This window comes from Dasypus novemcinctus, chromosome 5 (genome assembly GCF_030445035.2).
Source record: "Dasypus novemcinctus isolate mDasNov1 chromosome 5, mDasNov1.1.hap2, whole genome shotgun sequence".
Lineage (NCBI taxonomy): Eukaryota > Metazoa > Chordata > Mammalia > Cingulata > Dasypodidae > Dasypus > Dasypus novemcinctus.
In genome coordinates, this window is record NC_080677.1 from 99,645,024 (window position 1) to 99,669,888 (window position 24,865).

The 24,865-nt window shown below is 39.3% G+C and overlaps 1 protein-coding gene across 4 annotated transcripts in view; it reads right to left on the minus strand.

The window, feature by feature from the left end:
* AASS (aminoadipate-semialdehyde synthase) overlaps positions 1–24,865 on the minus strand; it is an 86,938-nt gene that overhangs the window by 12,525 nt on the left and 49,548 nt on the right. For all 4 annotated transcript variants that reach the window (XM_004483094.5, XM_058297300.2, XM_071215251.1 and 1 more), the window contains 8 exons: positions 23,483–23,542; positions 23,219–23,286; positions 20,206–20,327; positions 19,921–20,047; positions 16,436–16,546; positions 16,233–16,341; positions 15,592–15,732; positions 8,330–8,497 (listed from right to left, as the gene is read on the minus strand). In XM_004483094.5, the coding sequence (XP_004483151.1) occupies positions 8,330–8,497; positions 15,592–15,732; positions 16,233–16,341; positions 16,436–16,546; positions 19,921–20,047; positions 20,206–20,327; positions 23,219–23,286; positions 23,483–23,542 (906 nt within the window). The remainder of the gene's footprint in view (positions 1–8,329; positions 8,498–15,591; positions 15,733–16,232; positions 16,342–16,435; positions 16,547–19,920; positions 20,048–20,205; positions 20,328–23,218; positions 23,287–23,482; positions 23,543–24,865) is intronic.

Sequence of the window (24,865 nt, forward strand, 5' to 3'; positions counted from 1 at the left end):
CTCAGCTGTAAGAAGGAATGCAGTATTAACACATGGGATAACATGGATGAACCTTGAAGACCTAATGTTGAGTGCAGTAAGCCAGGCACTGAAGGGCAAATAGTACATGATTTCACTGATATGAATTTAACAAATTGAGCAGACTCACAGAGCTAGAGTCTGGAACAAAAGTTTACAGGAGAAAGAAAGGGAGTAAAGGGTGGTGAGCCAATGCCCATATGGGCAAAATCTATGATAAGATGGAAGGGTGTAGCTATGCAACAGATGAGCATGACAGTGGTGCAGTATGTGATTGGGTTTGGCACTGATGGTCTGTGAGGGGAAGTTCGGTGGGGGGTTGGGTTGGACTATCCATGGAAATGGGGGCAAGATTATGGGAAGAAGCAGGTGAACTCGGGATTTTTAAGTTTGTGGTTAAAACTACAATGTCGGCAATGTTCTTTTGGCAAAATGGCAGGGGAGGGTTCCTGGTGTAGGGTGTTGGATGTGGGGAGTGGTATGTGGTACAGGGCACACCTGGGCAGGCTCCTTTAGAATATGTAAGTGTTCATCTTGTCATAATATATTATATCAGTGGGTGGAGACCCACACAATAAACAAGACAATAACAAACTCTCATCATGGGGAATCCTGCTATGTTCTCAATTAGAGGAACAAGAATCCCTTGAGTACATAGGCAGTGCCTAATAAAAGAAAACAGACCTATATGTCAAGCCCTCAATATTATTGCAAGTAACTATGAATCTTACCCTTCAAAAATTAACTTAGTGATTTACTATAGGTTCCAAGTGGGGGGGGAAAGGGAAGAATAGAATAGATGGAATGTAGGACATTTAGAGGGCAACAGAATTGTTCAGTATGATCTTGCAATAATGGATGGAGGCCACTTCAAATTCTGTCAAAACCTATAAAAATGTACGGTACAAAATGTAAACCATAATGTAAATCATTGGCCATGGTTAACAACAATGCTTCATTATTTGTATATAAATTCCAACAAATGTACGATCCACATGTAAAATGGTACGAATGGGCAAGAGGTGAAAAGGGGGAGGGCGTTGGATATATTGGAGTCTCCTATATTCTCTATGTGACTTTTCTGTATCCTGAGGTTTCTTTGAAGATAAAATGAAAAAAGTGAGAACTGGGGGAATATATGGAAGAAAATATCACTGTACATAAAAGAAAACAGAACTTGCAGTGATGAAAGAGACTCTGTCCAAAAAAATTTTTATTATTTCAAATTTCTTTTTAAAATGTTTGTATTTTATTGGTTATTTTTTAAATTATTTCATTTTCTTATTAATTTTATTTGGTTATTTTGTTGGCTTCATTTTTGGAGAGGTTTTGGATCACAGAAGGGTCACAACAGTGGCAGGGGAGGATCATTGGTACAGGATGTCAGTGATGGGGGGATGCATCGGAGGGGGTTCATCTGGGACATGCCTCTAAGGCATATGAAAATCTTCGAGTGTTCATGGGGCATTGTCTTGGTGGATGGAGATCCCATATAATAACCAAAAGAATATTGAATTCCCATCCTGGGGAGTTCTGCTACATAATCTAATAGGACAGCAAGAATCCACCAAATGCAAAGATAGTGTCTAGGGAAGGAAGACAGACCATTATGCCAGGTCCTTGATATGTATGACTGTACTTATGAACCTTTTCTTCTGAAATTGAACTTAGCCTAGTATTATATACTGCCTAAGAGTTACCTCCTGAAAGCCTCCTTGTTGCTCTAATATGACCTCTCTCTAAGCCAAACTCAACGTAAATGCACTACCTTCCCCCTGGCACAGGACATGATCTCCAGATGAGCCTCCCTGGCACCGAGGGATTACTACCAAGCACTAACTAGTGATGCATCTGAAAAAAGACCTTGACCAAAAGGGGGTAGTGGTAAATACAAATGAGTTTTTATTGCTAACAGATTTCAAAGTGAGGTACAAGGTCATTCCAGAGGTTACGCTTATCCAAGTCTCAGCAGGATCTCATTGACTGCCACAGTAAACAATGCCTCAGATAGCAGGGCTCCTGAGGATTCTAAAGACATTCAGAAACTATAAGCAGGATAAACAGCTCAGGAATTCAGCACCCTGTCAGTGGGCCTTACTTTAGAATTTATGCTCCCCAGTGTAACAGAGTTAGACTCATGTATAGGTTCTGTACAACCTGGCTCTTCTGTCCCTTTTATTTGAAACTATAATTAGCACTATACTTGATAAATATATGTCCCAGAGACTTATATTTGTGGTCCAACAATGTGCCAGTTGAGCCCTGAATTTCAGCAGTATTGCAACACCTACTCTCCAGTTAATTGGACTGACCCAGAACAACGTAAAGGAAAGGATGATGTTCCATCCCAAGGAACAGAGTGTCCGCAAATGCTAGCAAGATAGTTCCATCCATCTGCCCCATGGGATCTAAGCTCCCTCTCACTTAGAGGTAGAGTGGGCATTACCATCCCAAAATCCTCAAGTTTGGGGAATGAACAATGGACTAAAGTAGACTTATTACTATTCGAGCAACGGAAAACCTCTTATTATTAATATAAAGGCAGGTGTCACCAGAGGTTCTGAGGGGAAGGAGAGGGAAGAATAATTGTAATAAGGGGCATCTTTTGGGACATTGGAGTTGTCCTGCATGACACTGCAGACAGATATAGACAATTGTATATTTTGTCATAACCTACAAAATTGTACAGGACAGAATGTATAATGTAAACTGTAGTTCATGGTAGTAGCAATGCTTCAATATGTGTTCACCAATTTTAACAAATGTACCACAGTAATGAGGGACGTTGTTAATGTGGGAAAGTGTGGGAAGGATAGGGAGTGGGGCATATGGGAATCCCCTGTATTTTTTATTTAACATTTATGTAAATGTTACGTAAAACTTCTTTAAAAATAAAAAAGTTAATTAAAAAAAAATCAGTAGTGTCATAACAATTTCACAGTTTGTAAGAGAAACTTGGCAAAACTCAGTCTTTTCTTGTTTCTGGGTAACATGTGGATGGAATTTCCCAGCAGCATGAAGGCAAATTTCACCACGTGTTATATGCTGCCAGTTCAGCAGATTATTCAACAGTACATTCAGTTGTCCTTTCTCTTATTAAAAAAAAAAGAAGGCACTTGTAAGAATATCACCCAAAAGTAGATAAAACCATTCTACTGGTTAAGACATCACTACTCCAGTTTATATAACAAGCAGGGAAAGAGGAATCAGAGATATTCCTGAAGAGTAGGTGTGCTGATGTCACCGCTCAGATGAAAAGCCCTCATGTATCCCTCATTGGTTACAGAACAAGTTTTAGGTCCTTACCATGATATATAAAACCCTTCACAAAATGCCCCCTCAGCTTGGCTCACCAATCATCATCTCTTCTACTCACCAATTCCCAGACATGTTATGTTCTTTCAGAGACCTGTGCCTTTGTACATGCTGGACTGTGTTGGCCACCCTTCTTCAATTGTGAAATGTTTCCTCCTCCTTTATTTATTTATTTTTTTATTCATTTTTTAAAAAATATTACATTCAAAAAATATGAAGTCCCATTCAACCCCACTGCCCCCACCCCCCACTCCCCCCACAGCAACACTCTCTCCCATCATCATGATACATCCATTTCATTTGGTAAGTACATCTCTGGGCATTGCTGCACCTCATGGTCAATGGTCCACATCATAGACCACACTCTCCCACGTTCCATCCAGTGGGCCCTAGGGGGATCTACAATGTCCCGTAATTGTCCGTGAAGCACCACCCAGGACAAACTCCAAGTCCAGAAAACGCCTCCACATCTCATCTCTTCCTCCCATTCCCCACACCCAGCAGTCACCATGGCCACCCTTCCCACAACCACATTTTCTCTGTGGACCTTGGCTTGGTTGTGTCCACTGCACTTCTATATCAAGAGAGGGCTTTAGATTCCACATGGATACTGGATGCAATCCTCCTGCTTTCAGTTGTAGGCACTCTAGGCGCCATGGTGTGGTAGTTGACATTCTTCAACTCCATTTTAGCTGAGTGGGTTAAGTCCAATAAATCAGAGTGTAGGAGTTGAAGTCTGTTGAGATTCAGGGCGTGGCTATCATATTGTCAGTCCAGAGATTCAAATCCCCTAGATATATCTTAAACCCCAGCACCAACTACAATTCCAGTAAAGTAGCATGAAAGTCTTGTGAATCCTCCTCCTTTAAATCCCAGCTCAGAACACCTTCTGAGGCCCTTAGGTGTGTGGTGACTCCCTTCCTCTCTGTATTCCCATTAACATTTTCTATATACCTCTATCATAGCACTTAAAACAAACTGTAATTGTCTAAATTCAGCCACTGGACTGTAGGTATAGAAAACAGAGATATGGACAAAACTATATATAGTTATATATAGTATATATCTACGTATATTTTAAAAACTCCTTCATCCCTACACCACCCTCACCTCATCACCTAGTATTTCAGTCTGCTAAAATGACCAAATGACTGGTGTGGCAGTTTGATACTATTTATGAATTCCAAAAAGAGATAGAGATTATGTTTTTAAACTGGTCTGTTCCTCTGGGTATGATATTCTTTGACTGATTAAACTCCAAGGTTATAAGTTTAGTTACTTAAATCAGTTGAGGGCCTCTGATTCGAACACATCAGTAGGGTTGAGTCTCTACCACCTTGGACTATGTAAATGGACACTCACTCAAGAAGACACACAGGAGATGATACAGAAGAAGAGAGAGAGAACTTTGTCAGTTTTGATCCTGGAAACCCAGGACAAGAGATGAACCATTTGCCTGATAGTTTAGAGCTGACCTTGTGAAGAGACCAGAGCAGCTGAGAATCCCTGAGAGTTGAACCCTATGCCAGCCTACAGCTGAGATCAGCAGAAGCTGGGCCCATGGAGCCTTCAGAGGAAGAAGGAAGGAGAGACCAGGAGAGATGCTTGCCATCTTGCTTCAACACGGACAACTGACTTTGGGTGAGATATCAATCTTGAATTGGACTCTTTAGGGCCTTGTAACTAAACTTTTTCCCCAAATAAATATCTTTTATAAAAACCAACAGATTTCTGGTACTTTGCATCAGCATCTCTTTGGCTGACTAACACAACTGGTGAATAGATTGTGAAGGAAGAAGGAAGTGAAGAAAGACCAGAACAGTGTGCTTTCCTATGAGCAAATCAGGGAGTGGAAAATGGGAGGACTAATATAAGAAGCTTTGTAGCTGTTACAATGACTGCCCAAGCCAAGACCAAGAGAGAGAAGGAAAAATGTGAGAAATAATTTTAGGAAAGCAACCAAGTTATTAACATACAAAATAGTTTCTGCCTCCATCAGATATTTCACCATTGAATGTGTGGTCAACATGTAATTTTCACATTTCTGAGGGACTGCATTGTTCAAACTGCTCAGAGGTTACTAATTAAAGAAGTCACATTTATTTTCTCTAGCCCAAAGGAAATATATTTAGAAAGAGGAGAAACAAAAAACTGAAAACCTCAGCTTGCCTTCAGATCAGAGAGGTTCCAGGGATTTCTTTAGCCAACATCTCTAATATGGAGACATTCCTGAGTTATTTCTTAATTTCAAAAATGTAATTTTATGGTGACTTCTAGAGGAATTTATTTATGTAGCCATTCACTAATAAGCATTTAGCAAGCTCTTGCCATGAGTCAGACTTGTCCAGGGGCTGAGACTACAGAGATGAAAAACGCAGTCCTCATCCATGACGAAGTGGCAGTCTAACATAATGGACAGTTGGATCAAATAAATAGTGTGTAGCACATCACAGGCAAAAAAAATGAATGATGGTGGATGACCAAACTATAGTAGAATATTATAGGTGCTGTGACAGAGGTTAACACAGAGTTATGGGAGCACAAAGGAGGGAAAACTCCCAGAGATGGCTACGGGGGCGGGGTGGGGAGGTTTGTGCAAGGGAAAAGAGTTAGCGAAGAGCCATAGAAAGATGATATAGAGCTGGATCTGGAAGAACAAGTACGTGACAGGCAGGCAGAGGAGAATAGCCAAGGCCTAGCTGTCACACCTGGATGATAACATCTCATCTCTAATGCACATCTGGGTTGCTGAAGGGTTGCTGGCATTGCCCAGGATGGTGGGCCTCATTGTTCTGAGGACCAGGACATCATCCATCCTCAGGAGTTCTGAGCCATACCCATTGGTGAGAGCTTTATTCAGTTCTTAAACCTTTTACAATCCTCTACTCCTGGAACTGTGTTTGACAAGACACTAAACTGAACACTGTCACAAAATTCTAAATCCTGAATCAAAAAAATGTCACTACTTAGGCTGTTAGAACAAAATTGAACAGAATACAGAAATCTACCAGAGTCTGGCACCAACTCAGACTAGAGTTTTCACTGCACCTTAAGGCCACAGTTCCTACATTTCCTAGAACATTATCACCAATTTGATTCCTAAACAGTGAGGATATCACATTGATGAGAGTACAGGTACCTGCCCTCTGAAAGCTTACAATCTATTTTGGGAGACAAGAAAAATATACATAAAATCTAAGTGAAAGTGATGAGATATAAATGCTAAATGCCAAAAAAAAAAAATGTGACAGAAATTCTAAATAGAGAAAAAGTGGTTATCTTTTCTTTAAGAATAAATAGGGTAAGTGGATGTGGCTCAAGCAATTAGGCTCCCGCCTACCACATGGGAGGTCTGGGGTTCAGTTGCCAGTGCCTCCTAAAGAAGACAGTGAGCTGGCGCAATGGGCAGGCATGGCAAACTGATACAAGATGATGCAGCAAGAGACACAAGAAGAAAAGCATAATGAGAGCCACAACAAAGCAGGAATCAGAGGTTCCCAGCACCTCCTAAAGAGAAAGAGCAATATGGTGAGCTGGCATGACCTGCAGGCACAGCAAGCTGATGAGACAAGATGAGGCAAAAAGAGACACAAGAGGAAAAACATAATGAGAGACACACCAAAGCAGGGAACAGGAGTGGCTTAAGCAATTTGTCACCTCCCTCCCACATTGGAGGTCAGTTCAGTTCCTGGTGCCTCATAAAGAAACAAACAAAAAAAGAAGACGAACAGACACAGCAATTGCAAACAACAAGGGTGTGGGGAAGAGATAAATAAATACAAATGAAAGAATAAATAAGGGTTAGACATGGATAAATGAGGCTAACTAGAAGCCACTCTTCACATGATGACACTGTGAAAATGACCTCAGTTCATGCATTAAGTTTTTCAGTTATTCCCTTTCACACATGAGTACTACCACCAGGATGCACTGATTCCAGATGCCTAAGCCATATAGGGAAAGGGACAGGGCACAGTCATTTTAAATAGCAAGGTGTAGGAGGGCCTCACTGAGAACAAAATCTGAAGGCATAAAGCAGTGTAGTACAGATGTCTAGAGAAAGAAACTTCCAGGGAGAGGGAACCGTCAGTAAAAAGAACAAGGGGGAAAGCACACCGAAGAACTGAGGAGTTATCATATACAGGCCCATGTACCTTACTTCTTCCAGAAACAAACAAACAAACAAAAAGTTAGTGGATACTGATTAACACACACAAGATAAATCCTTTCTCTGGCCCTGCCAGGATATCTCACAAGGCAGGAAGGTCTACTATCACCACTATATGTATTTTAGGCATGCTCATTGTTTTGGTTTGGTCATACTTGTAGTAACTGCTCTTTTGTGATTAATAAATGTGTAGTGAACATGTCTATTTATATTCCTAGAATCTACGCTCTGCTTTATGTTAACATTTCAAATTTGCTTTGGGATAGACCCTCCCACTCCATCCCTCTCCCCTATAGTCCTGGTGTTTACCGCGATGCTGACACCACCTTCAACATAGGCAAAAGCCAGTCAGCACATTTTATCCCATTCACCTCAGGGATCAGTTCCAGCTAATGAAACGAAACATATTTTTAGCTATTAGGAAGATGTCCTTTTCCACTCCTACTGGATCTGAACCTAAGAGGCTACAAGGGGCTGAGGAAGTCGCCCCCAGCCTCCTGCTATGTGGAGCCAGATACTGCAGCCAATACTGGGGAGCACAGCCAAGACATGAAGAGAAACTGAGTCCCATGGAGGTCACTTGACCCCTAAATGTCACGAGCCCCAAAGGTGGCCCTCCATCTGCCCCTACTCCTTATGAGTCATAAATTTCCCTTTGCTTAAGCCACCTTGAGTTAAGTCTCCTAAAACATTCCCTCAGGAGCCCTGAGAAGACAGGCTCCAACCTGGTTTATCATCGTAATTATTCTTATCACTAAGAAAAATGAAGTGGACGTATCACTTACATCAAAACAGGCAATACATTTAATCTGAAGCCCAGCTGCCTACCTTAAATCTCAGTGTCCCCCGCAACAAAGTGTGAGCAGATGGAATTCCGTAAATCTCAGCATATCTTGTACTGTCCCTGTTAGGATAGCCCTCCAAATTTAATCCTGGGAAATAATCCATGGAAGACACAGCATCAAGAAAGGAGTCTCCCCCTGTAACATTCACAACCTGAGAGACATCGAAAAGGCAGAGATGTTAGAACAACTTGTTCCACTTTTGATTTATATGCATTACCTGGACAATAGAGAAATAAGTTTTAAAAGAAAGCAGCAGATTTAAAAAAAAAAATTTTAATGAAACCAACATAATCAATACCCCATATTCAAACTGTTCCACAAATATCATGTTATCATAAATTTGACTTGAAACTTTTAGTTCTTTACTAAGGTCGTGTTTAAATGTTTTCTTTTCCCTAGATAAAATGGCACTGAGTTTGTTTGTTTTTAATAAACAATAAGCTAAAAGTAACAGGTATTCATTTACTATTCCCCCTCTCTTATTTTTCTTTACTCCCTCAACTTTTCTGAATGCCACATCTGGCACCAGTCTTTCATTCAGACATTTCATTCACACAGCTAGCATTTACTGAACACATAATATGTGTCAGGGATCACACTAATTGTGGAGGTAGTGAGGAGACTGAGGAAAAAGATAAAATTCCTGTCTCCACTCACACATCCATTAAAAAAGCAATTACTGAATGTCTGCTGAGGGCCAGAAACAGACCAACTGAAAGGCGCTCACAGCCTAGACTAGTACACTTACGGTGTATGTTAGGGAACCCTCCCTCCCAACAAAGACAATGCCATGAATATAAGGAGAAACACACATAAATCCTACCCCCTGAACTTACTGCTGGCGAGAAGTTAAACCACCAATGCCCAAGCTCTTTTGATTTATCTTAGTCATCTTCCTTTTTCCATCACACACCCAAAATGCAGTGAGATTTTTTTTTCTTTAATTTTAATTAAAGCATTAAATTTTCTTTAGTTTGTAAGGTTTATGAATTAAATTATTAAATTATCTTTAGTTTGTAAGGTTTATGAGAGTCCTTGAGATATAATGAAAAGCATCCTGGAGTTATAAAACCAGGGCTGAGAATCCCAGTGAAACTGGATTTTGCCCTGGCTAACACCACTGGAAACCATTTCTGACTACATCTCTACAGCTGCACAAAACAAGACTGTGCAAGGGAGCTGTCAATACCCCTTAAAACAGATGCAGGGGAATGTGCTGAGAAGACTCTTTGGCTAAATGTATTGTGCCCAAGTTCACTTGTGGATGGCTTTCTGCATGTGCCTTGAAATAAGAAAAATGAAAATTTATTTATATATGGCTGAAACCCCAAAAGGAATAGGGCTACAATGACTACAGTCAGGCCCAACTGTGTCTCTTCAGTTCAAAGACCCACTTTGAAAAACACCAAGTACCATCAAAAATGCCAAGAGTGAGAATATGAAGGAAAGGAGGAATGTTTTCCACTCAGTTTTCTTGTGAAGCTCTTCTAGACTTCACAGTAAACATCTCCAGGAGTGAGTTCTGTACTCTTTCTTCAAAGCAATTTGCTTCAGTCAGGATTCTAGTTTATTAAAAAAAAAGCTAATACAGAAGGCAAATGTTGGCTGTGAAGGTTTCCCTATCAACCTCTTCTATAGCCATGAAAATTCTGAAGTTTTATTTGCTTACTTGAAGACCAGGAATTTTTTGAAAGAAAAATTCAATGAATACTATGATAATCTGGCTTTTTACCAAGCAGAAATAAATCAGCTGGTTCAGAAGTCTATTGTTGGGAAGTGGATTTGGCTCAACTGATAGAGCATCCACCTACCACATGAGAGGTCCAGGGTTCAAACCCAGGGCCTCCTGACCTGTGTGATTAGCTGGCCCACACGCAGTGCTGATGCGGGCAAGGAGTGCCATGTCACACAGGGGTGTCCCCCGCGTAGGGATGCCCCACACGCAAGGAGTGCATCCCGTAAGGACAGCCACCCTGCACAAAAAAAGTGCAGCCTGCCCAGGAGTGGCACCACATACACGGAGAGCTGATGCAGCAAGATGACGCAACAAAGAGAGACACAGATTCCCAATGCCACTGACAAGAATGCAAGTGGACAGAGAAGAACACACAGAGTAGACAATGGTGCAGCGGGGAAGGGGACAGAGACAAAAAATAAATAAATACATAAATAAATAAATCTTTAAAAAAAAAGTCTATCTTGAGATCCTTGTGAAGAAAATATGAAAATGTGAATTGAACGGTGATGATTCATTTATGGAGATTTACTGCTTCCTGAACAACCTGACCCAAAAATTACTATGTAACCATTATCATTTGACATCAACAGAGTTGTGCTGTTATTGAGTAATCATTGTCTTGAGTAATCATTGTCATTTACTGTCAACACAGAATTATATTGGTTGATCATTATAATTTTCTATCAAAACACTTCTACTGGTATTGGGTAATAATTATCATTTGTATCAACTCAGAGTTGTATTTCTAGTGGTATATCACAGGGTTCAATATTAAGCCCTGTTCTTTTGAACATTTTATAATGATATGGATGATGACATAAAGATATATTTGTCTATTTTCCAGGGAACATGCTTTTTTTTCCTGCCCCAAAAATGCTCAGAACCGAGACCCACTCCCAACAGAAACAGTACCTCATTATTCACTGCTGTTGAAGGTCAACCACCACCCACTCACACACACCCCCCCCCACGTCTTCCAACAGCTGAAAATCACTTCCACATGTTTTAGAACCAAATTCAACATAATCCCAATAATCTTGATCACAAAAAGGAAGAAACTTACCATGGGAAATAAACAATCATTTCATCAAGGACCACTGTATACTTACATACATTATCTTTAATCCACGCAATAACCCATTTTTCAGAGTCAGAAACTCAGGCTCAGAGAGTTCCCCTGAGGGAGCTCTTAGCCAAGGTCTGATTCCAATGCCCATGTTCTTTTTAGTATACCACAATTGTCCCCATAATTGTGCTTATTTCTGGATCAATATTTGGAGAGAGACATTCACAAAGTACAGCTTAGGCCACTGGGGCCGTAATGCCATTGAAAATTGCATTAAGAATGGTCACAAGGTGGTGGACTTGGCCCAGTGGTTAGGGCGTCCGTCTACCACATGGAAGGTCCACAGTTCAAACCCCAGGCCTCCTTGACCCATGTGGAGCTGGCCCATGTGCAGTGCTGATGCACGCAAGGAGTGCCATGCCACACAGGGGTGTCCCCCGTGTGGGGGAGCCCCACGTGCAAGGAGTGTGCCCCATAAGGAGAGTTGCCCAGCACAAAAGAAAAGTGCAGCCTGCCCAGGAATGGTGCCATACACACGGAGAGCTGACACAACAAGATGATGCAACAAAAAGAAACACAAATTCCCGTGCCACTGGCAACAACAGAAGCAGACAAAGAAGAAGATGCAGCAAATAGACAGAAAACAGACAATGGGGGGGGGGGGGAGAGAAATAAATAAATAAATCAAAAAAAAAAAAAAAAGAATGGTTGCAGGTACTGAGAGAGCAGTAGCAGTTCTTGACTTCTCAAAAAGTGGGGGTGCGGGGGCCTGGATGCTGTAGTTAAGGACGAAGATGCAATACTTGCCTTGAAGCTGTCTTAGCATAGCATGTACATTTCTTGCTTAGATTATTTGTTTAGCTGGGGTAGCTTGGGGGTAAAGACTAAAGGAGATGATGGAGAAGTGATATCTGAAGCACTGCCAAGCCATCCCCAGATGTCACCAAAGATGGGAGGTATATCATGACCTACAGAGGTACAGAACTAAGAGACGACAACATCACTGTCCCCAAATTTATGGAAGAGAAATAAGATTTGTTAGAAATTGACTTTGAAGTTAGAAGTTAAAACAGTACAAGAACATAGGGTAATGAGATATGTCCTACTTTGAAGGCCATTGCCTAATTGCTGGAAAAATTTAAGACTTCAACTTTGAGCAGAGGTGTCACCTGGCTGCCCACCCTCATGATTCTGTAAATTATGTGAAGAGTGATGGTGGCAGAAGGGGTGAAATAACAAAACTGCAGGAGAGGTTTTAAAAACTTTAACAGTCAGGCTTGGCAGACAGAAACACTTGACTTACTGAGTGAATAATACAGTCCCTGGAAAATTCTCAGACACAAACAAAATGTGGAGTTCAGAAAAAAGAAGCATGAACAGGGGTCGCAGGCATCAGGAAGAGCTCCATTCACAAGAGGAAATTGGAGCAGGACCTTGAAAAGAGGTCTTTTAGCAAAGCAAAGAAAAGCATCACGCTCTCTCTCAGTGTCCTCCATAGTGTCAGGGAGATGCATAAAGCACTACGTTTTAACAAAAGGAATTTAGGATGAAAGGAAAAAACTTGAGAGTCAACAAATACAATTTCTGCTGCCTGAAAATAAGCTCTTGCTTTTCCTGAACTCTCAGCACCATTAATTTATGTAGCTATTACTTGCTGGTACCTTACTATGTGTCCAGTGTGCTGTTAGGGAGGTTGAAATATATACGGCCTCATTCAGCTCTGCAGCCAAGAACCCTGCAAGGCTGGTTATTATTGTCCACATCTTCAGACAAGGAACTCAAAATTCAGAGATCAGAGAGGCTAAATGACTATTGTAGTGCCACCAGCCAGTGACAACAGAGCCAGAACACAAAGCTAGTCCCACTGACATCAAATCCCTTCCGCTTTCGTACAGAGGCTGTACTCTGCGGACCCTTTCATTGTTATCATCTTTATCATTTATGGCTGCCTGAAAAATGAGAGTTTTGTCCAAATTGAAGCAAATAATTTTTCCTGCAATCACACGTTAGTCTCTTTCAAAGAATGCAGAAAGTGGGAGAAGCTGTTGGAATGCAAGTAAAAGGATGCGTGTTTGGCACAACAGCAGACTGAGTTTCTGGTCCAAACCTTCATGATGCACAGAACTGGAGAAGTGGATGGAATGTTAAGTGCTTGCATTACACACAAGGAGACTGGGGCCTTTTCACTTGCCTGGCCTTTAGTGACACTGTGAGGGAGGCCGGTGCTTGAACCAGACCTCAGGGATCCTGTTTCATGTCCTGAAACATGTGAGTTTATCTTTCCAGCAACAGCCAAAAGTGCTCTGCTTATTTAGCAGCATTTCAAGTACAGCTGCAGTTCTCTCATGTGCTCAGACTTGGCTGCACATTAGAATCACTTGGGGAGTTTTTAGAAATCCCGAAGCTCAGGCAATACCCCAAGGTCAATCAAATCAGAATCTCGGGAGATGGTGCCCATGACTATTTTTTTAAGCTCCCCTGGTGATTCCATTGGGCAGCCAAAGATACCACTCTACATCTTGGGCACCAAAGTTATTGCCTGATAATAACATTGACCTTCTTTCTTAAGAAATTCTTCTACTTTGCTCCTTTTTTTTTGTTTGTTTGTTTTTGCTCTTATTTTAATAGATTTCTTTTTTTTTTAAAGATTTATTTTATTTATTTCTCTCCCCTTCCCCTCCCCCCCCCAAGTTGTCTGTTCTCTGTGTCCATTTGCTGCATGTTCGTATTTGTCCACTTCTGTTGTTGTCAGCGGCACGGGAATCTGTGTTTCTTTTTGTTGCATCACCTTGTTGTGTCAGCTCTCCGTGTGTGTGGCGCCATTCTTGGGCAGGCTGCACTTTCTTTCACACTGGGCGGCTCTCCTCCCAGGGAGCATTCCTTGCATGTGTGGCTTCCCCACGCGGGGAACACTCCTGCGTGGCACGGCACTCCTTGCGTGCATCAGCACTGCGCATGGGCCAGCTCCACACAGGTCAAGGAGGCCCGGGGTTTGAACCATGGACCTCCCATGTGGTAGACGGACGCCCTAACTACTGGGCCAAGTCCGCTTCCCAGATTTCATTTTTTTAAAGATATATAGATCGTACAAAATGTTACCTTAAAAAATACAAGAGGATCCCTTATACCCCCACCCTCCACCCTTCCACTTCTCCCACATGACCAAATTCTTTCATCAGTGTGGCATCCATTGTGTTTTTATATGAAATACATTTAGATTCTCAGCTACACTGAGAATTTATAATGCTGCTACCAGAATAACCTTTTTAAGACTCAGATACAATCACATCACTCCCTGCCAAGCTGGGGTGATAATGAGCCAAGAGAGGTATCTAGGGCACAAATTTTAAAAAAGCAACCTGAGAGTGAAAGCCTTTTGACCCTGCACTCTAGATGCCTCACTCATCTCATCTCAGTCCAGCCCTGTCTCCCTGATGGCTCCCTATTACCTACCAAGTAAATATCAAACTTGACAGCATGGCATGACCACAGCTTTCCTTTCCAGCTGCATTGCCATCCTCCCCTCCATTCAACCCTCTCAAGTATTATTGATGCTCAGTCTGGTCGTGCTGTTTCCCAAACACGAGTCTTCCTTTACGTGGTAGTTTGGAGCCGCAGAAAAACATGTTGTTAAACTTAATTCATTACTGTGGTTATGAACCCATTCCCAACTCAATTATATTTATTGAATCTCAAGTTTCCCCCAACTCCGTCACCAAGGCCAAATCAAGTATCCTCTCATCTGCACTTCTGTGGCACTTTAGCATACTTTGGAACTAACATTGTATTATAAGCATTTATTCCAGTGTCTATCTTTGCTGCCATGAAGCAATCTAGCAAAAGAAGAAAAGAATCTTTGGAATTAGTTTGTCTGGGTTTAAATTCCAGCCGAAAAGCATTGGTCGCTCTCCCTGAGCTTCAATATCCTTTTTGTAAAGTTATAAAAAATAATAACAAACTCAGAGAACTCATGTTCTATGACACAGCAGATAAGGAAGTTTTGTTTCTTTCCATGCCCCCACCAAACCATCCATGCAGAGAGCCATCCCCCATCCAGCTGTGAGGTCTCTGAAGTCAGTAACTGCATTCAGTACTGCAGCCTCTGGTGCCCCGACTGTGGTGCAGCACACAGCAGGGACTCGGTCAAACTGAAATACATCGAAAGATGGCCAGAATTTACAGATACAGAGAAGGTGACAGTGCAGAAACAATTTGCAAGAAGATAAAAAGCTAAGAATGAGCAGAGGCTTTGCTGGGAAGGTGAAGGAGACCACTCTAAATGGAAGGAAAATGTATACAGGGAAATACCAGAGGAGGAGATAATGTGGGAAATGTAGCATCACCACTACTAAAGGGCCGTGGTATCAGGGAGAAAGAATTTGGTCTTTCTTAGGTAGTTACTATAGGTTGTATATCTCGAGCTGTGAAGATATTCCTTTACCTTTCCATTGAGCAGATAGGTAGCAGGCTGCATTGTGTTCATCAGAACTCCCACTGGACTCCAGCTAAACTTGTACCTCAAAGGATTGTCTGAATGCTCAGGGGCTGGCAGTCCACCACAATAGGAAATGTAAGATTCAATCTGTAAATGAAAGAATCAATAAGTTAGGGAGATGTACCTATTAATTAATTATGAGTACAACGACAGGAAAACCTGCTAGTTTCCCCATTCTCACCGTTACTGAGGCTTTCAGAAGTATTTCTCTGAGGCAAACACCATTTGGCTTTCGCAGTTGTATCTTACATAGGTTTAAAAATCCTCTTGGGATTATGACTAACATTATGTGCAGTTTGGGTCAATTCTACTTTGTCAGTTTCTACTGATTTCTGCATTCAAATTATAAAATTTCAAACTTCAAATATTATTTTAACATTCTTTCTCTAAAAATTGCTTACTACCTAAGATTTGGGTATCATTTTACCATATAGGTATTTCTGCAGTTACTGAACTTTACTTGAAATTCCTAGTCAAAGAATGAATTGGAGTACAGCAACTTTTTTAATCAAAAATCACAAAATAATTGTTTCATATACACAAAATTTGGGCCATTTAATATTTTCCTACATGGACTTTTGGCTCACCGTGGCTCCTACATCTTTGGCCTTATCTATTGTTTCCAGTGCCAACATATGATCAATTCCAGGATCCAAGCCCAATTCACCAATGACTGTGATGCCAGCATCTTCCACACTGCAACAGATGGAGAGAGGAGGAAGGAAACGGAGGAAAAAATAAAAACAATACCATGGGGCCACTAACTTTATTGAAAATGGTTGAAACATACCTTTTTTCCAATTCTTTTAGCGCTGGTGTGATATAGCTTGCAGTAAGCATGTTAACTTTGCTTGCGATGCACGGCTTGGCCACAAGAGGATGCAGTACATAAGGCAACAAGCTTAAAAACAGAGGGAGAAAATTAATTAATCAGAAAACTTCTCTTTCAACCTTATCTTCTGGTATACTCTGAATTGTATGTATACACATGCACTGCTCTGATGAAACTTTTCTCTCAGAAATGACCAATGACCTTCTGTAGACTAGAGAAGAAATTCATCCTGTTATCACATTTAAAACCCTTAAATGACCCTTATCTAATCTTTCCATTTTTCTCCCCCAATCATCTCTGCCTTCATAAAAGACATATGTGAGCCAAAGCAGAATTATAATTCCTCACTCACAGCCTGTCCTTTTCCAGCTCTATGCCTTTACTCTCACTGTGCCTTCTATGAGGAATGCTCATGACACCCACCCTGCCTCCAGCTAAGTCACACCCTCCGTTAAGAAGCTCCTGAGAAGCCATGTCCTGAGAAGCTTTCCCAGATTCCCCTAAGCCAGATCTCCTTCCTCCACATGCACCCAGCAATTTCTTTATAACATTTAATGGAACTTGTTCCGTTCTTTCCTTGTATTTCTATGGTTTTCTGTCTTGGGATCTCCCTAATGGCAATCAGGAAGAGCCAAACTAGGTCAGCGTGGTCCATGTGTTATGCTAGAAAGGAGGCTTTGGAAGGCAAGGGGAGGGGAAAGGCTTTAGGAGTATAGACTGGTGTGGAAACTATCAAAATGGCTAAAAGTAAGCAAAAAATTAAAAAAAAATGAGCTTTACCAATGAAAATATAAATATAAATAAATAATATCACACTACATCTCTGTACTTGCCAAATTCATGCTGCATAATTCAGATTTTTTCTATTTCACCAAAACCAAGACAAAGGCCACCACTCAGGCAATTATTTTTCCTTAGGTCAAGAGAATATAGAATTTTGCTATTTAGAATTATCATCATGTAGGATAAAATTGTGTATACATCTTGCCAGTATCGGAAGCTTCTATGAAAGTTCCCGATCTGTTTTTTTTTGGATTTTTTAACCAAAAAGAATTATTACCAAATCCAGCAGCCCTTTGAAAGCCACTAGGAAAAATACTTGCAAAATTCTTTGCTAGAATAACGTATTTAATATAAAAATGCCATCATCTGAAAGGTTAATTGGGAATAAATTTTTTTTTCTATCTGGTTTTGTCATCATGTTTTTGGTGTATTGCTTCACCACATGGGGGCCTGTGCTTCATCGCACAGGTCTGGGACACCTTTTTTCTTTTTTTACCAGGAGGTCCCAGGGATCGAACCCAGGTCCTCCATATGGTAAACAAGAGCTCAACTGCATGAGCCACAGTTACTTCCCTGGGAATTAATTTTTGATCATATTTCCCTCATTAAAGACTTGCCTGATCAAAAGTTTGCCAACACCTAATAATATTTTAAAAGTTTGAAATCATCTGCTTTAACATATTGAGAACTATTAATAGAATGATAGGACTGGTGGTACTTTTTATCGACAAAGGGATTAGAATTCATAATTCTTCAGTGTGTATTTGATATAGTATATTTTACTCCAACTCAATTAATCGAAATGGTTGTAAATGCTACTTGTGAAAACCATAGAAAAAATGTAAATAAATTTTCAAGGTAACCTATCAAACTCAATTACAACTTTGTGTTAAATCACTAAAAATTAAAATTGGAATATTAAAACCATGAGGATTTCACATATTAACATAAAATTTTTGTGTTATTTTTGATAGTCCCCATCAATGCACTTACATCAAAACATTCTTTCTTCGACTTAAAAAATAAAATATTATTTAAGGTACACTATAGGTTAACAATGTGTAATGGATCACCACTATTCACCATAGAAAGTGAACCACCTAAAGAAATTAAATATAAAATGATTTTTCTAAATCTTATTGAAGGTCACCAGTTTGTTAAATTTTAAAATTTACATATATGAATAGACTACTGTCTTTGATTATATAGTCATATTTTGATTCAGATTTAGTTCAAGTATGTTTTATATTCTTTTCATTTTGTTTATCAAAATTAATTCTTTTTGCATTACCCAAGTAGGAGGAGACTAGACTATTTGACTCTGATTCAGGACTTATTTTCAGTCATTTGACTGCTACACAGGGTTGACTGGTCATTAATGAATTCTTGCTGAATAAAAATTAGTATACATCAACTTTTTAAAAATTGAATAACATTATATTTTTTAAAGTAACATTTTGTGTGATTTATGTATCTTTAAAAAAAGATAATAAAAAAAATTTTAAGGTAAGGAAAAAAAATTGAATAACATTTTAAGTGCCAAAAGTCAACCTATATTTAGAGATATCAAGAGGTTAAATAAGGTTCCCACCTCTATCTGTATATCTGTATATACCTTCACTGCATCTAATTCCTAGGCCTGCTTTTTTTTTAAAGGACATCACAGAATTTCCTTCAAATACATAATCTGAATTCCATTAACTATTAAAGTAACAGACAATCACTATGAGTAAGTGGGCAACTTTCTTCCCCCCATACTGGAAAATGTATATTCTAGGAATAAAATACTATTTTCTTTGCTTTGCTATTTCAAAACAGAATTATAATCATAGAGTAACCCTCAAATAGCTCAGTATCTAGAAGTTGGATATGAATTTTTTATTACATAGTAATAAACACTATATTTTAAGATCTTTTCATTTGATAAGACTTAAAATGGTCAAAAGTAAAAAAAACTTTGATCATTTTCATTTAAGCTTTCTAAGTTCAAAAGAATGAAGGAGCTAGCAAAATGTATGAAACATGATTACCACATGACCCAGCAGTTTCACATCTAGGTATATACCTAACAGAAAAAAAAATTTATACATGTTTATCAAACAAAAATACTAAAATGTTCATAGTAGCATGACTCATAATAGCCAAAATCCAGAAATAGCCTAAACATCCATCAACAGTTAAATGATGAATCAATTATGGTATATAGCATAATGGAATATTATATGCCAATAAGAATGAACAAATTACAATTACAGACAACACAGACAACTTTCACAATCCTATGTTGAATGAAAAAAGGCAGAAAGAAGGATATACTGAATGATTCTAATTCCATAAGGTTCAAAAACAAAAGAAAAAAGAAATTAAAAAAAAAATTTTAAGAAACAACACCTAATCCTTGTGTTAGAAGCAAGGACTATGCTTACCCTTGGGGAAAGGGAGCTAGTGCCAGGAAGGGGCACAAGGAAGGCTTCTGGGATACTATCAATGATCTGGATGCTGGTTACACGTGTGTTCACTTTATGAAAATTCATCCATCTACATACTTACGATTAAACAGTTTACTCACAAAAGAGAGTGGAGAGGAAGGAAGAGGAAATAAGGGAAAAGAAATTATAACAAACAGAAAGTATAGAACTCATTTCTTTCCAGATAGTGACCAGATGACAAGATCCTGTGTTGCCACCAAGGAAGCCAACTTCTCTTCTTGTTTACCAATCTCCACGTGAACAGGATTGATATCATATTTCTTACGTAACTCTTCAATTCGATTCTTCATGTCAGAGCCTATTTAAAGAATAAAAAAAGTTAAGTTTTTCAATTCCTTCCACTAGTCAGCAAGTTCAACACACTGTAACATCTCCAAAAGTAATTTTCTGAAGTTTAGAAACTTATGAAATCTGGGTTTTTTTCTTCTTGTTCTCCCCAAATCAAGGCCTATTTACCTACTGTTATTTCTAGATTGCCATCTCTTGATAAGTATTCCAATGCTGGCTCAGACACGTAGCCAGTTCCAAGAATCAAGACCTTTTTCTTGGTGCCCATTGAAAGTGACCGAGCACGTTCCCTATAAAAAAAATTTTTTAAAAAGGAGAAAATAATTAAAACTTATTTTCTTAAATAACAGAATATTGCTGTCACAAAATCAAACTACAATCTAGACTACAAAGCCACATAATTTCTTTTCACATTGCTGACAATAAGAACCTCAAAAGAAGTTCCGTATGCCAACATTCTTAATTAATCATTTTAGATTTTGTATGAGGATGAATAGGCCATCGACATCTCTGAGATGTATGTCCATAGACCCAAAAATTTCCAATATCACTAGTGAGGTCCTGGTGCTGAACTCACAATTAGGAGACTTGGTCTCCCACTTTATCCATCAAGGAAAGGGTCATGATTCACTATCATGCTATGATGCCAGGGGCCTTATATCTGAAACTTTAGTCTTCATAACCACTGGACAAGGAGAGCATTATTATCCATATTAGAAATTATCATCTCCTATTTCTTTAGGGTCACTAGAGACTATTTCACAAATTTGAAATCACAAATGCCATAGGTTAAATACAGAAATCTAAGATGATTACAAGGAAGGGTTTTAATTCTTGAGCATTGTGTGAGAATTTTTACCTCTTTCCCACAATGACCAGAGGCAGTAACTAAAGTCCTACCTCTTTTTATGAACCCATCAATTCTCAGCATTTTGCCTTTAATATAAAAGTTACTCATTAAATCTCTTTTGAACCAAATTCCCAGTTATCTTATCAATGTGTAATTACGGACTTGGTCTGGTGCCAGGGACTTAAGCAGCAGGCCCTGCTGTGGGAATCTTTAGGCCAGCATGTCCCACAAATTTTTTTTAACCCAAGAACTTTTTCATTAATTATAAATGAATCAACATAAATTTAAAATGTTCGTGCCTTCCTTCTACCCCCAACACACACATTTTACTAATGACACTGTGTCTCTTTTTACTATCACCTCTATCCTTTTTTATCCTTTTGTACAACCCAGCAAGAACCACAATTACTTGGTTATCATATATCCCTTCTAACAATGGCTTCTGTTGTTTGTATCATTAAAATCTATTATTTTGCCAGTAGGCCCTCATCTGGTATTTATGATTCTCATTGTGACAGTTAGACTCAGTGGTTTCCCTATGCATGACTCTTCTGTCCTTCTATTTCAACCTATAATTAGTACTAGAGTTGATAGGTATACATCCAAGAGACTTAAAACTTCGGGCTCTCCATGTGCCAGCTGAGCCCTGAATCTTAACGGAGTTGCAATGCCTACTCTCCAGTTAATGGACTCACCCAGGACAACTAACGGGGAGGAGATGATGGACAAGCAACATATGAAGGAACCAAGAGTGCCTACAACTACAAGCAAGAGAGTCTCATTCATCAGACGTATGGGATCGAAGACCCTTCAATTAATGGGGAGTGGACACCACCATTCCAGAGTCCTCAGGACTGGGAAATGAACTATGGACTAAAATAAACTTACTAGTGTTTCAAAATAAAAAACATATATATATTTTTTTATATATGTAATTTTGATGACCAAATATAAAATGAATACACATTTTTAAAAACTAGACTCTTCTCCATCATCAGTACCCCCAAATGTCATACTCCAGGTTAATAATCACTGTGCTAAAGAGATTATGAGGATATGGTAGGGTTCAAGATAAGGTAAATATCCTTTCCAAATTCAAGCATCATTATCATATCTTGGCACAAAATTCCACAATGGAAGGAGAGTGGGAAGTCCTACTAAGTAGAGCCATGTAGGCCTGTTGCTTCAGGAAATATGGTGCATAAGAGTGAAGATATCACCATGACAGTCATTCTAAATATGTCATCAGTATAAGGGACATTCTGTGCTCAGGTGATGAGGACCAAAGAATAGAGAGTCATGAAAAACAGATGTGAAGTTTCTCCTGTAAGAAACCCTCTTACGGTTACAGCACTAAATGCTTAAAATAAATACTCTTGTACATCTTTAGCCAAAATATTTCACTGAAGCACAAAAGTAACTCAAAGCAAATTAATACCACATGTAAAAAGCATAAGTGTAGTCTAACTGATCTGGGCAGATGTCTTCATTTACTTCTTATAGAGAGAATGGGGAAAGAAGATAAGAAGACAGTTGTTTTGTTTTGTTTTGTTTTAATTTTTCAATTCTGGTTTCTCCTAAGAATTCAGTGCATGTGTTATTTTGATAAGTGTGGAAAGAACAGTGTGGAGAATATATAAATACAAATCAAGTGCAATCAACTGAAGGAGACCAGAATATTCCAAAGAAATGTTGAAGTTTTATAACTTTGACCAGTAAAATCAATTAAGGAAATAAGGGCCTTAGCTAAATACCTTTCTAAAAGAACCATTATTTTGGATAGATTTGCCATATTACTTTTTAGCATCTTCCTCCTAACAAAAAACCCCCGGAAAAACTGGCTCTCACCATTTTCTTTCTTCCCTACTTCTCTTAATTTCTATCAAGGAGGGCCAGTTTCCTAAACATTGCACTCAACAAAAATGAGTACCAATTCAAATATAAAAACCAAACTAAACTGAAGCATCACATGGAGGATTAGTGTGCTCATGTTCCTTTGGGAAAAATGACTAAAGCACCAAAATATGCAAAATGGTTAGAAAAAGAACAAAAAGCTCACCAAAGCAACTCCCTCTTGGACTTCGGCTTGCTCACACACAAGTCTATAAATGATATTAGAAAGCCAAAATGATGCTACAATATTGTTCAAGGAACAACACCCATTGGTTTCAGCCAGTCACACAGTTTGGTTTTCCAACATTTATATTATCCCCAAATTATCAAAATGTTCATATTGTATAATGCTAATATCAAGAAGTCAACTCCAACTAAACTAATCCTTCAAATCCAAAATAAGAATAAATATATAAAAGAAGATTGAACAATACTTACCTACTCTCCCGGAGTTTCTGAATATATTTATACTTATCAGGCAATTCACCATTGGATGTGATCACTGCCTAAATGTATATGACACATAAGACATTTCTTTAGTATCCACATTTTAGTCCAACAAACAAGGGATCAAGAACTGACAGAGAAGAGACAGAGTGACAGATGGAGAGAAACGGGGAGAGAAAAAGGGGAAGGAAATGGGGGAGTGAGGATGTTGGTAGAAAAAATCAATCATGAAAGGAAAATATTTTCATAACTTACGTCTCGCACCACAGGAGAAAAATTCTGACTTTCAAGAGGCTGAGTTGCATCTGATAATATCTGAAAGAAAAATAATACTAGTCAGAGGTAAATGGTAATGTAAAGGTCTTTCCGTATTTGTCTCCATATTAAAATATTAGTCAAAGGAAAAAAGGAATTTGGAGAGTTTTCTAAAGATCACTGAATATAAATAATTTGTAAGAGAAGCCTTCCACTGGCAATCAAGTCTGCCCCCAAGAATGCTGTTTTAGCACAAGTTCCAATTTTAAAATTAAAATTTGATTACAGTCATCTTTGCTTGCTGGTAACACAGAAAAACTTAACCCCCCTTTTCCCCACAAATTAGATGTACAATATTGAGCATGATGACAAATATCATCACAAGCTTTATAGACATGGGCCTCCCTCTGTGGACCTCTATACTCTTCCAAAGGTTCAGGCTGTTCTACTAGAAGTATAGAATGTCTTTCAGGCAGCAGGGCCTCCAATTCCATAGGTAGGAGATCTCCTTCAGATCAATATTAGTTCTCTATATAAGCACATCAGCATTTCAAAAGTGGTAGGGGGAAGTGAATGTGGCTCAGGCGACTGAGCTCCCGCCTACCACATGGGAGGTCCCTGGTTCAGTTCCCAGTGCCTCCTAAAGACAACAGTGAGCTGGCGTGAAGGGCAGGCATGGTATGCTTACACAGCAAGATGACACAACAAAAGATGCAAGAAGAAAAACATGAGAGACACAACAAAGCACGGAGCACAGGTTCCCAGCACCTCCTAAGGAAAACAAGCAAAACAGCGAGCTGATGTGATGGGCAGGCACCGAGAGCTGATGCAACAAGATGATCCAACAAGAGACAGAAAAAGGAAAAAACATAATGAGAGACACAACAGGGCAGGGACTGGAGGTGGCTTAAGTAATTAGGTCTCTCCCTCCCACATTGGAGATCCTGGGTTCAGTTCCTGGTGCCTCCTAAAGACAGCACATAGAAAGTGCAAACAACTAGTGGCTGGGGAGAAATAAATAAAATCTTTTTTTAAAAAAAATTGGTAGGGAAGGTGGTTTGATTACAGGGACCTCAAAACATCATCCATACTTTCTTCTCATTATTTCATAAGTATGAGTCAAAAGGCCAACAACAATAGCCATATCTGTCATATTAACATTCCAGCATTCTTCTAGAACTTCTCTTTTCTTCCAGAGTCCCCAACACTCAAATAGACTGGGCAAAGTCCAAGTAAGTCAGTATATATTGTTTTGGATAGCAGGGAAGGGTCAATGAGGCATTCCTTCCTCCCTAATCATAGGCTAAGAAGGTCTAGAGCACTCATCCAACTAAGAAAGAGCAAAACATCCCTAGAAGATGCTGGCAGCAGAGTATTCATTTG